The 13,368-nt window shown below is 35.9% G+C and overlaps 1 protein-coding gene across 1 annotated transcript; it reads left to right on the top strand.

The window, feature by feature from the left end:
* Positions 1–2,807: 2,807 nt before the first annotated feature.
* On the top strand, positions 2,808–12,659 carry LOC110039274 (cytochrome b6-f complex iron-sulfur subunit, chloroplastic). The gene is made up of 5 exons (XM_020744281.1): positions 2,808–2,980; positions 3,111–3,352; positions 5,179–5,296; positions 11,957–12,139; positions 12,470–12,659. Exons 1-5 carry the CDS (start codon positions 2,939–2,941, stop codon positions 12,569–12,571), a joined length of 687 nt encoding a protein of 228 aa, XP_020599940.1. The 5' UTR covers positions 2,808–2,938; the 3' UTR covers positions 12,572–12,659.
* The last annotated feature ends 709 nt before the right edge of the window (positions 12,660–13,368 follow it).

Here is a 13,368-nt window from a genome sequence, read left to right as displayed (position 1 = left end):
GGGATTTTGATACACCAAAATAATATACTATTTTAAGTACATATTTTATGCTTATTTTTGGTGATATTGAACTTTAAAGAATGGTATTTTCATGTTCTTATTGCAAGTATATCATTTTTAGGTATTTAGAGAAAAAATGACAAAAAGGACGAAATTTGGAGCCAAAATAACGAATTTTGGAATTCTGGCGCATGATGCGCCAGATTGGCTCATGATGCGCCGTTTAACAGAAGCTTGGCGCATGATGAGCCAGAAATGGAATACAATGCACCAGAGATGACTTTTTGCAGATTAAGGTGGTTCGAGATGAATTTTGCTTGAATTTTCAAAGGGACACTTGTTGTACGCACCTATTAGAGTAATTCAATGCATCTAGACACTTTGGAAGGTTCTTTTATGAAGGGATATGTCTCTTGGATCAAATGACACGTCTTTTGAATTCAAAAGAGTTGACTTTTGGAGGGAATTTTGGAGAGAATTTTGAATTCTTTTTGAAAGGAGGCAACCCAAAGTAAAAGAGGAAGATTTCAAGGAGTTGAAGGGGGGACGAAAAGGTCAAGAAAGTGGGCAAGGAGAGAAGAAGAGGAAATTTTCTTCTAAGGTTGTAAGAAGAGAGGGAAGGTGAGAGATTTCTTCTTCATTACACTTCTAAGAGAGAATTGAGTGTGCTTGTAAAGAGAAAAGGCTTGGAGAGAACTTCAAGGAAGATTGTGAGATAAGTTGTGTCGATAAGTTGTGTCTTCTTTTTTTTTGTAAACTTGTTTTTATTTATGAAATCCATATTTTGTCGCATCCTTCTCATGAATTATGAGTAGTCCTCTTTATCCTTCTCCCTGCTTTGAGATATGGTATTGTGAAGAATTATTTTTTGTTTTATATGGTTCTAAATGTTAATAATTTGTGATTATTTGAACTCTGATTTTCATTTACTTTTCGTTCTAGCCAATTGAAATGTTAAAACATGTTGAGAAACATATGTTCTTAAAAGAGCTATGATTTCTACAATATGGAAGAATCACATTTGATTTTATGGGAGAGTATGTCATCCATGGAATTGAGTGCATATAAATAGGGAAATATACTTTGTTGGATGTAGAATAGGAGATTTTAAGGTGACAGATTAAAATACCCAATTTAGTCCACTTGATTGGAAACTAATGCGAGATTGTTAGCCCTCAGAGGAGGGAATAGTGGGAGCTCTGGAGTGGCAGCCAGTATCCTCCCAGCCTAACCACGAAATTAGAGACCAAACTCTGGATTAGTCATTATTCTTTATAGCACATGGAAGAGGGTAAAGAATATGATTGCTCCTATTTGACACAAAACAGTTCTTTAATATATTTTCAAAATGATTTTAATTTCTTCACAATCCATAAATTTCTTCACAATCCATATATACTTATTTTAAAGGGGAATGATGCTTTCTTAAATTTGAATCTTCCGTCAACAAAAACTTTGTTTAGTTTTCGTAATTTTACTTTTGAAAGTTTAGTTTTTATATATTTAACTCTGTCTTCCAACTACATTTTATATAACATTCACCTTAGTAGTTAATATTCAAACTTCACACTTTACTTTTAGTTTCATATTTTTAAATTATAAAATAATTTTCATTTTTCCAACTTCCTTGCTGGATCGATATCTAGGACTTCATTAGAGGCATTTATTACATGAGCGATACATATACTTGCGTTGATTTTAAAGGGAATTTGACAGTTTAAAATGAGTTTTAAGGATAAACTATTTTCATAAAAGGTATTTTTGTTGAGATTATATTACATATTTATTGTTATTTCTGTCGTGTGTATTTTGTAATAATGAAAGATATTTGCAAAAGTTATGCACTAAATCTACCCGCATTATCCGCTAAATATAAATTGGGTCAAACTTTTGTCCATATTTATGAATTTAAATAATTGCGTAACTACGCGGGTTGGGTCAGCTACACAATCACAAACCTGATAAGCAAGGTACATATGCTTGATGAAAATATTTAATAAATCAAACTTTAGCAATTCATACTCTGCATGTGCTCGTCCAAGACTGCAATATAATAATATAATTGTGAATGCATCAACCTTAGATTTACCTACACTAATTAAAACATTCAACCGGCTGATATAGTCATCTATACAATAAGCAACAAACCTAACTATGACTGGTGAAAGAAACCAAGTCAAATATCAATATTTGTTGGAGCAAAATAATAAACACAATAATAGTGGCTTAAACTAAAACAGCTCAACTATTTTAACAAATAAGTAACATAAAACCAAAAGATTAAGCCCAAGTGAAAAAAAATTGCAACATTCACAAGCTGCCTCAAAGTAAAATAAGAAGACAAACTCGAGATCAAAAGCTACGATGGAAGAAAACCTGAAGCATAATTTGCTCGGAGGTGCATAGAAAGATCGAACTACAACTAACTCTTAAATTTCTAGAACAAACCCTAAAATAACAAGTTTGACGAGAGGCAAGAAAAACATAAATTTGATAGTATGAAGGGATTTTGGTATAAAAATAGTAAGAAATACGTAACTATTTTTCTTTTTAATATTATTTATGTAAATTCCTCTTACATTTATAATACTAAAAAATAACATCACACCAAAAATATAATCGTTATTAACTTCTTAAAAGAAAAATACATTCATTTCATGCATAATTTTATGACATCAAAGTGTGATAAATATGAATATCAGTTTGGGCGTTAGTTATGTAAATATGTAAGAATTATGTGATATGTATGTAAATTTACATTCTAAGAAAAAGAAAAAAGGAAATGGATAAGAAAACGTGGAAAGCATTCCAAGCGTGTGGCTGCCAGAGGCCACTAATTTTCCATCAACCAAAACCACTATCCCAATCTACCAGCGCAGTTATCAAGCAACCTACTCGATAATTTGAGAGAAGAAGCAAGCACTCGCCTCCAACTGGAATGGCCTCCGCCACTCTCTCCACTGCCGCTTGCCCTTCTCAGGTAACTGCCCAATAACCTAATTTTTCTCTCGCGGAATCGCCAATCCAACAATCTCTGCTCCTCTTCTAAAAACCCTATTCTCTGGACATAAATGCTGCGCCTTTGATAAATTCTACTGTTTATTGAACAGCTGTGCTCCAGCAAAAATGGAATATATGCACCATCGCAGGCTCTGCTCTACAAGCCAACAAAAGGGCTGGGCTCCGAGAAGGACCGGAGAATGAAGATTGCATGTCAGGCCACAAGCATTTCAGCTGATAGGGTTCCAGACATGGGAAAGAGGAAGCTCTTGAACCTTCTTCTTCTTGGAACCATTTCATTGCCAACGGCAGGGATGTTGTTTCCCTATGCCGCTTTCTTTGTCCCTCCCGGGTAAAACCTGAAGATTCTTCTTTCTTTTTATTGTTTGTAATTTGATGGTGATTGATTAAAAGGGAACGCAAACATCTCGAGAAAATGTTGGAACAAACCACTGAGGAAGAAGCTCGCAAGGATACGCTAGATAAGAAATCAAGATACCTGGCAGTTCTCAGATGAAAGAACACGCCAAAAGACACGTACACATATCTAACTGAAGAGGGCTTAAGGCATTCTTTGAACCTGAAGCAAGAGGGCTAGTCGTGCTATTTTTTCTGCTTTTTCATTTACCTGCACTATAAAAAATGGTGATTTATAGTTTTTTTTTTTTTGTAAATTATCTCTACTTAAGATGAAATGCATTAGGGGGTGTTTGGTAGCATACTTATAATAGAATTCAGCCATGGATTTAACTCAAATCCAACCACACACTAAAAAATGAAAAACAAATCGAAAACTCCGTTAAATCGAATTTTCCAGCATTCCGTTATTTTTTTCTAGCCTTCGGTTACCTGTTAGACATAAATCCAAATTTAGTAAATTCGATCACGAGAAGAATTTATTCTATCGTCGCGCAAGCTCCTTTGGTCATTTGATTTTGATCTGGATTTATTGGATTTGAAAAATCCTATTTTACGTAAATCTGAAATGTAGCCAAACACCGCCTTAGACTTTAGAGACAGTTATATCAATATCTTCACTTTTAAAGGTGCAGTTACAGTTCTCTAGTTTATGGAATAAAGAGAGACACACTCGCCATTGGAGAAAAAAGGAAAAGAAAAATGTTAAATAAAAACTAGCCATCCAACTTACATTGTCAAACCTAATTATCACAACAAGATCTAACTTGGCTGTAGAGGCTTCCTTGGCTTTAATTTGGTTGGGTATATGCTTGTCCATCAGCGTAAGCGAGCTATCGGACATAACTCCCTCATTGAGTTAATTAGTTGAACTTATCTAGCTGACCTGTCTAGTTGGCTCGACAAGCTATCTCCCTTTACATATTGTACTAGTTCTGAACCCCGGTCTATGAACTTGGTCATACATGAACATATAGGTGTTTATGATAAAGTTTAGCTTCAACTTGTAAGCTGAAACTTGTAACCTATTGGTAGTTGGTCTAAAAAATTACTTAATGAGACAATTTGAGTTTGAGTTTGAGTTTGTTATCTTTTTTTTGGCCAATATGTAGTAAAGTAGGGTTCAACACAAGTTTTCCAACATTTCTCTCTTTTTGTATAAATTCATGCTTAAATGTAAAATATTCTTGCCCATGAAGGAGTGCATTATGAGCAAAGTTTTTATTCCAAGTTAGATAAACATTATTTATATGTTTTTATTTTCCCCTAAATTTATGTTGCTCTTTGGTTAGATTAAAAAAATGAAATATTGAGATAGGAAAGCAAAAATATGGCTTTTTGTCCAATAATAGATCTCAAACTTCTTCTATTTTGTTCTTTGTTGTTTTGATGTGAAACAAGTTAGCACAAAACAAGACTTATTAGAATTTCTTTGTTTGGAATGAGATTTTTTACCTTGGAATGTTTATTTTGTCACTCCAACATTCTGCCTCGTTTTATTGATCCAACATGTCTTATGGTTTTTAGCTGAAAAAATCATATTTGGGTATCTTGATACACAAATCTGTCAGGATAGGAATATATTTGCTCGAAACATAAAGTCATTTGGTATAAAAACTTGTCTTATTTTCATAAGACAAATTTTATATGGTGAGTAATTTATACCAAATGTCTTCTAATTTTGAACTCTAATAATAATTTTTGTATGAGGTTATTTTGATATTTTTTTTTTGCTAACATTGTCATTAAAAATAAATGCAGTGGGTCGGGTGGTGGCAGTGGAACTTATGCTAAAGATGCTCTTGGAAACGATGTTTTGGTAGATCAATGGCTCCAAACTCATGGACCTGGTGATAGAACTCTCACTCAGGGATTAAAGGTAGACATTACCAATATTCTCTGATCTCCATATATTTGTCAATTTGAGTTTCTGGTGTGACTTCGTAGGCACAAATTAAAAATTAGAATCATAAAGTGTAGATAGGTGGGATAAGGCTATGGTGTGATAGTGCCTCATTCTATGATAAGAAATTAGTTATAATCTATTCTAATACTGAAGAAAGAATTTCTCAAAACCTACTCTATACATTCATAATGTGAGCTTAAATAGGGTATTATAATGTTTTACAAATAAACCCCAAACTTTTCCAATATTCTCTTTTTTACCAATAGGATATTAAATTAGGTCTAATTCCAAAAGTCCCCCTCAAGATGGTTAAAAGATATACACCAAGCCTATCTTGTCACATAATTTAGACAAATCTAATGAACTAAGTCCTTTGTTGAGGCAGTCAGCCACTTGCTCTCCAGTGGCTAAATGACTTTGTTCCAGTTGCTTTTTATTCATCTTTTCCTTGATGAATCTATCAATCTTAACATGTTTGGTTCTATCATGTTGCATCGGGTTAGTGACAATGTTGATTATTGACTTCATTAAGTTCTTTGGTCCCTCTTGAGCTTTATCAACATGGCTCTCAACCACTTCATCTCGGCAACTCCTAAGGCCATGGCCTTGCAATCTACCTCTGATCTTGACCTCGCTACTGTAGACTGTTTCTTGCTCTTTCAAAATATCCTCATGGCCTTGCCCCCTACTAACATGCAATATCTTGAACTGGATTTTTTGTCGTTTGCACAACTCGCCTAGTCAGCGTCACAAAAGCCTTCAATGTTTATATGCCCATTCTTCTTGAAAATCAAACCCTTCCCTGGTACACTCTTCAGGTATCTCAAAATTTGATAGACTGCATCTATATGTTTTTTTTTCTTGGATCATGCATGTAGCGGCTCGTCTGTTTACTGCAAAAAACATATCGGGTTGAGTGTGACAGATAGATTAGACGACCCACCAATTTCTGGTACCTGTCACGATCAACCAGTTCTCCTGTCTCTTTACTCAACTTTGTCTTTTGGTCAATTGGAGAGACTGCAAGTTTGCACGCTAATATGCATATTTCCGTGAAGAGATCTAGTTTATACTTTCTCTGGGACAAGATCATCCCCTCAGGTCACCGGGCCACTTCAATCCCAAGAAAATAATATGAGTTGTCCAATTGCCCAATCTTATTTTTAGTTAATCATTCTCTACTCATCATCACCAGTGATATTGATGTCATTAACATATAATTACTATAGTGGTGTGACCTTCATGTTATCGAACGAATGTCGCTTGGTCTACATTGATCTGCTGATATCCCGTGCCCACTATAACCTTTCTAAACTTGTCAAACCAGGCTCGAGGAGACTGCTTCAAGCCATACAGTGACTTCCTGAGTCTACACACTTTTCCCACTGTCTGGACTGTACCAAATCCTATTGCTATCAACATATATTCCTCTTTCAATAACTTATCATAAAGAAATGTATTTGTCACATTAAGTTGGTGTAACTTCCACCCACCATTTAGTGCCAGAGAAATCAGCTACTGGTGCAAAGGTTTCATCATAGTCATTGTCATAAGACTGCCTATAGTCTTTCTCCACTAATCGTGTTTTGTACCGCTTCACCATTTCTTCTAGAAATTGCTTTATTGCCAAGATCCACTTGCACCTTATTGCCTTTTTCCTCGCTGGTAATGTCAATGTCTTCTCCCATGTTTGATTTTTATCGAGAGTCCTAAGCTCTTAATGCATAGTCTCTTTTTTTCTTGGGATCCTTTTTAGCAATCTGCTAACACTTGGGATAGAGAAAGTGTCCTGAGGTGCAATGAATGTTCTATGTAAAAGTGATATGTTAGAATAGAAAATAAAATTAACAATGTCATATTCCCATCCAAAACAATTGGGAGAATATCCTGCATTACTGCAAAAGGTTCTTCTTATAGTTGGAGGGTTAGGAGAAGGAGGAATCATATCACTTGGGAGTTATGAGTCAGAGTCAAGAGTCGGAGAAGGCCGAGACAAGGGACTAGTTGACACAAGTGGTACTACAGACACTGCTCTCTTATTTTGCCTCATTCTCCATGTATACACCCTTAGTTGACCTTTAGCCTGAATCTTACCACATTTGGGTTCACTAATCATTTTTTGGTTTCTCAATTGATTCATCCCACATCACAGAATAAGTCATTGCTCTCATTTGTACCACTCTCTCATCATTGCTACTCACCTCCCTTTGCCTCGTATCTCCAGTATTTGGCGAGTCATTAAAGGGTTTGGTCACCTCCTCGGTGTAGTAAGGTTCAAATTTATAAATGATGCATTCATGCTCACAAATAGTCTCTGCACTATCAAGTTTCTGCGAACATATCCTTCTGGGTAGCAGAATAACTTACGAACTCATATTTCACAGCTCTGGAATCCATATTCCCTCTTGTTGGTCTGTTATTTTTCACAAAATATATACATCCAAACACCTTCAATTGAAGGATTTTATTATTATTCTCTTTCAACATCTGACGAGGAGACTTCTAATCCAACACCCTCGATAGTATTGTGTTGATCAATTGAGCAACTGTAAAAAATGCTTGCCCCATAAGTACTTTGGGACTTTCATTGCAAGCATCAATCTTCGGGCAACCTCTAGAAGGTCTTTATTCTTCCTATTTGCTACTCCATTTTGTGTTGGTGTGTATGAATATTTAATTTGTAGCTTTGTCCCTTGGGCTGACAAGTTTTCCCAAATTCTTTTTGGTATACTTTGTCCTATTACCAGACCTCAATACCTTCATTACTGCACCATATTGAGTTTGGATTGCCTTGTTAAAGTATTTAAAGTAAGCAAGCACATCACATTTATTTTTTCATCAAATATAGCCAAGTAGCACTAATCAATAAATATAAAAAAATATCGATAATTATTCATAGAACTTATAGAATGAGATCCCTCAAGTCAAAAATACTAGAACTCCTATCCCCAGGATTGATATAAGAGCTCTTAGTAAGCTTGTCAAACTAATAAGCATCACAAACATGCTTTTGTTTATTGGTCTTTCATACAGAGAACGATACAACCGGTTCAATAAACTAAAATAAGAGTGTTCCATGCGTCTGCAATGTAGCAACTACACATCCTCCACAGTCCGCTCAGCTTCACCTACTCCATCACTCTACCATGGATGTCAAAGTTGAGTCTATCCCCTCCGAGTATAAGTACCAAAGTTCACTATGCCATGTTTCTGTTTCAAGTGTCCAGCTCATCCCTTTCTCTTGGAAGATCATTTTAGGAATATCAAAAGAAACAATACATTTTAGTTGGAGAATAACGACACTAATTGATATAAGATTCACTGGAAAAGAAGGAGCATGCAAAATATTGGACAAAGTCATATAATTGGTACCCTTGGTCTTTCATACAAAAAACAATACAACCGGTTCAATAAACTAGAATAAGAGTGTCTCATGCGTTTGCAATGTAGCAACTACACATCCTCCACAGTTCGCTCAGCTTCACCTACTCCATCACTCTACCATGGATGTCAAAGTTGAGTCTATCCCCTCTGAGTATAAGTACCAAAGTCCACTATGCCATGTTTCTATTTCAAGCGTCCAGCTCATCCCTTTCTCTTAGAAGATCATATTAGGAATATCAAAAGAAACAATACATTTTAGTTGGATAATAACGACACTAATGGATATAAGATTCACTGGAAAAGAAGGAGCAAGCAAAATATTGGACAAAGTCATATAATTGATACCCCTCATTGTACCCTTATCAACTATAAGTTGTGATATACCATCAACAATCAATATGCTCTCTAGTACTATTAGAGGAGTATAGGAAGAAAATTCTTTTGCAGTATCTCTCACATGTCAAGATGCACTGAATTTATGATGATCCTATGGTGAAAATAGAAGCAAGAGTATATCTATCACAAATACCTTTGTCAGAGCGAGCATAAGTGACAATATTGCCCTTTGATGATGATTGGTTGAAAGTATCCTCAGCCCCATCTCCTGCTAGTTTCTGCTTATTCTTCAAGAACATCAGCCACTCATAATCCTCATTGGTAAAAATCATGTCTTTCCCTCCTCTGCTACCATCATATTTGCCTGGTAGCGCCCTTTCCCACATTTTTGACCACCACATCCACGACCACAACCTCCACCCTATCGAATTCCACCTATCTATCTTTGTTTAAGTGGCCTAGGAAAGGTCTTGCTCAGATGCTCGACTTCACCACAGTTATAGCATTTGCGCGTCTCCCCTTGAGCACCTATCATACCTGAGCTCTAGGCAGCCAACGCTAATCGTGTACTCGGAAGTCCTCCACTGAACTTTGAGTGTAGCTTCATACGATTCTCCTTCTCTATCAATGTAGCAATGTCCTCATCCAATGAAGCAATAGTCGCCTATGCTAAGACCGTTGTCCTCTAATCAAAGGCCAAGTTCAGATGGGCTAGAAATTGCATAGTCCTTATCTGTGTAAAGATCTCCCTTTCATTACACTCTAGATCGCCGCAACTCGACATCGGAGAGAAGTGATCAAGATCTACCCACAGTCACTCCAAATCAATGGTGTATTCCTGAATCGATCTATAACTCGCACCGCTGCTTTTATCTCTCGCTAAATCTGGAACAACCTAATGTGGGTCTCTATCCCAATATAAATTTTCTTCGAATTTGCCCAGATTTTCCTCACCTTTCGAATGTCATCTACTAACAATGCAATCGATGAAACCATCGAATATAGAATCCAGGTGTGAAGTAAGGGATGTGTGGTCCTCCACTCATCCTCCTCACCACTGTCACCGTCTAGCTCAACCTTGACTCCCATCAGATATCCCTCTAGTCTCTTCCTCACTAGAGCATCCTCGATCCCATGCAACCAACACAGATACGTGGTCAGTCCATCAAGCTTCGAATTCACAAGAGGGAGATCTAAATCCATCTGTGTTGGAGCACGTGCTGAGGTAGTGACTCCCGTCGAGATACTAGCTCCTTGCATGAGCCCGACCAAGACCTTCAAAACTTTGGGATTTTTCTTCCCCAGAAGCTCCAATCCTTTACCTCTGGTACTATATTTGTCTCCTGACATCCTTAATTGCAAGCATTTAAGTCTAGATCACACGTAACTTCCTTCCTCTTCCCGACTTGATCTTTTCTTATCTCATCATCAAGATTTTTGTGTACGAATACCTTCAAGTTCCTAGTTGTCGCGATTGAGGCTCGCTGGAAAGCAATGACGTGATCACCGGTTTCCTCTCTTCCTAAATAGCAGGAGCTCCTTTTGCACTCTAGAAGAGTAACTACAGAATCACTGCAATGAATGCGATCCCTGGAACTTCCTTCTTACGCTCCTTCTATGCTTGGGAAGAGCACCGACGGGATCCCTGCACAGGAACGCACAAATGCAAAACTCCGGGACTCCCTTTTTATGAAGCTGCTCCCACCTCCCTGCTCCCATTGGTCAGCGGCAACCCACGAAGCAGCAGGATCACAACTAGCAAGAGAAGTAGTGATGGGATCGCAGCGCAGAAGGACCGTGACTTTCTTGTCATCCGTGATCACAACTTGCGAGGGAAGCAGCGACGAGATCACAACGTAGAAGGACACGACTTTCTCGCCCTCCGCTCATTCTTCTCTATCCTCTCTTCTCGAGCAACGATGGAATCACAGCGCACGAGGATTTTCAAAACTTGGCTAGAATTTGGCTTTGATATAAAGAAGAAAAAATTGCTCAAAACTGACTTTTTACGCTCATAACATGAGTTTAAGTAGGGTATTACAATGTTTTAAAAATAAATCCCCATACTTAATATTCTTTTTTTTACTACTAAATTAGGTCCAATTCTCAACAAATACACTACTATGCTTCAAAAATAAATGAAGGTAACAAAGCTGTTTGAGTAACACTAAACTCCCGATTCAAGCCCATTCATGAATCATTGCAAACGTGCAGTTAACTTGTATTTATGCAAATCTTATTATATTTACTTGTTTTCTCCCTTTTATATCCATTGATATACATTTTTTTGTAATGCAAATAAATGTTACTGCCTTCTAAATTAAGTTATTTTAGGAGATGTGAGTGGATACACCATAACTTGGCCAGCCAATTCCTCTATTTCAAAATTGTTTTTTTTTTTTTTGGGTAGTGAATCTACTTAAACTTTCTCACAATTAGTTTATATTGAATTGAAGTATCCTTTACTTGTATCAGAAATCAGGCACTTTACTTTATATATTGCTCTAGTACAGCAAAATATAATACCATATCAATTGTCACGTGCATATTACTTTGGTAACTTTTTTTTGTGACATTTACAAACATACCACCAAATTCCTATTTATTTTCATATCTAACACCTAAACTTTCCTTTTAATATTTGTTCCTATTTATTTACATATCTAACACCTAAACTTTCCATTTAATATTTGCACCACCCAAATCTTTCATATCACATAAAAAATATCACTATTTTAACTTTCCAGAAGTTAAATACATTTTTTCATGCATATGTAAAGTGGCATATACATAAAAATTAAATTTTACGCTTCAGATATGTAGATACATAAGAATGTAATGGTATGTATGCAATCCTTCCTTTTTTTTAAAACTATAGATTTATTTAATTAAATGCATATATTCTTAAAACAGGGAGATCCTACTTATCTAGTTGTTGAGGCAGATAGATCTCTTGCAACATATGGCATAAATGCTGTGTGCACCCACCTTGGTTGTGTTGTCCCATGGAATTCGGCTGAGAACAAATTCATCTGTCCCTGCCACGGATCCCAGTATAACTACCAAGGCAAAGTTGTTAGAGGACCTGCTCCTTTGGTAAGCTCCCACACTTTCCTTTTTTGTTTTTTAGTTTTTTATTTATGCTTAAATTCTTCTTGCATGCCCTATTTGTTGCTATTGCTTGACAATTGAATTTTACGAGGCAAGAATATTTGCTATCTTTCAATTTTGCAATTGACATTTATTGCTACATGAGCACTTTAATGAGGAATTATATTCTCTCCCGATTCTTCTATGCTTAATTTGATTCATTTTTATCCTTTCACCTTGTTATTATGGGTTCTATTTTTCTTTCATTTCTTCTGAACTGTTATTTAGTGGAAAACAGTTTTTAATTTTCTTATATTGGATTTTTGGCTGATGAAGTCATTGGCATTGGCTCATGCGGATATAGACGATGGGAAGGTTTTATTTGTGCCCTGGCTAGAAACTGATTTCAGAACTGGTGAAGATCCCTGGTGGTCTTGAATTCTCTCTATAAACTCTTCTTCAGCAAAGACAAACAGCAGGAACAAATCTGAATGTTTGAATATTCTGTCTTTGAAGTAAAATAAAAAAAATAATAATAAAAAAAACATTCTTTTCGCCAAGTTCATGGTGTTGTATTATATCCGTGAAGAACAATGCTAGGAACTATGTTCAAATAATTTAAAAATTGGTAAAAAATGAATGTTCTGCTTGCAGCTTGAATTATATATTATTATTGATATAGCAATATGTACATGTGATTTCTGCTCATGATTTTTTGTGTAATTGGCTGGGATTCCTACTATTTTGGAATGTTTTGGGAGTGAAGTTTGTTTCAGAGTTTCAGAGCTGTTGTGCAAGTTGTAAAGGGTTGAAATCAAACTATGAGCATAAGATATATGATTTTAGAAATGAAAATAACTTGTAAAAAGAATTTAAAAAGTTAAAGATGTGATAAAGGGATAGAGTTCTTAAGTGACGAACAAAAAAGTTAAATTCTTAAGCATGAATTTGCGGCAATTTGTGGTGGATTTAAATTTATTTGTGAATGTTTAAAGTAAGCCTTGCAAATAGAGGTGTAAACGAACCGAACACGAACGAACAAAGCTTGTGTTCGTGTTCGGTTCGTTTAAAATTTAGTTTGTTTGAAATAAGCTCGTGTTCGTTTCTTAACGAACGAGGCGAACACGAAACGAATACGAGCTGTTCGCGAACGACGAGCCAATTTTATATCCCTAATATTAATATATAAAAATAATATTATATATTAATTATATAACTTATATTATATAAATATA

Source organism: Phalaenopsis equestris, unplaced genomic scaffold, assembly GCF_001263595.1.
Source record: "Phalaenopsis equestris unplaced genomic scaffold, ASM126359v1 Scaffold236146, whole genome shotgun sequence".
Classification (NCBI taxonomy): Eukaryota; Viridiplantae; Streptophyta; class Magnoliopsida; order Asparagales; family Orchidaceae; genus Phalaenopsis; species Phalaenopsis equestris.
The sequence above is the reverse complement of the archived record's forward strand: the minus strand, read 5'-3'. Positions and strand labels throughout refer to the sequence as shown.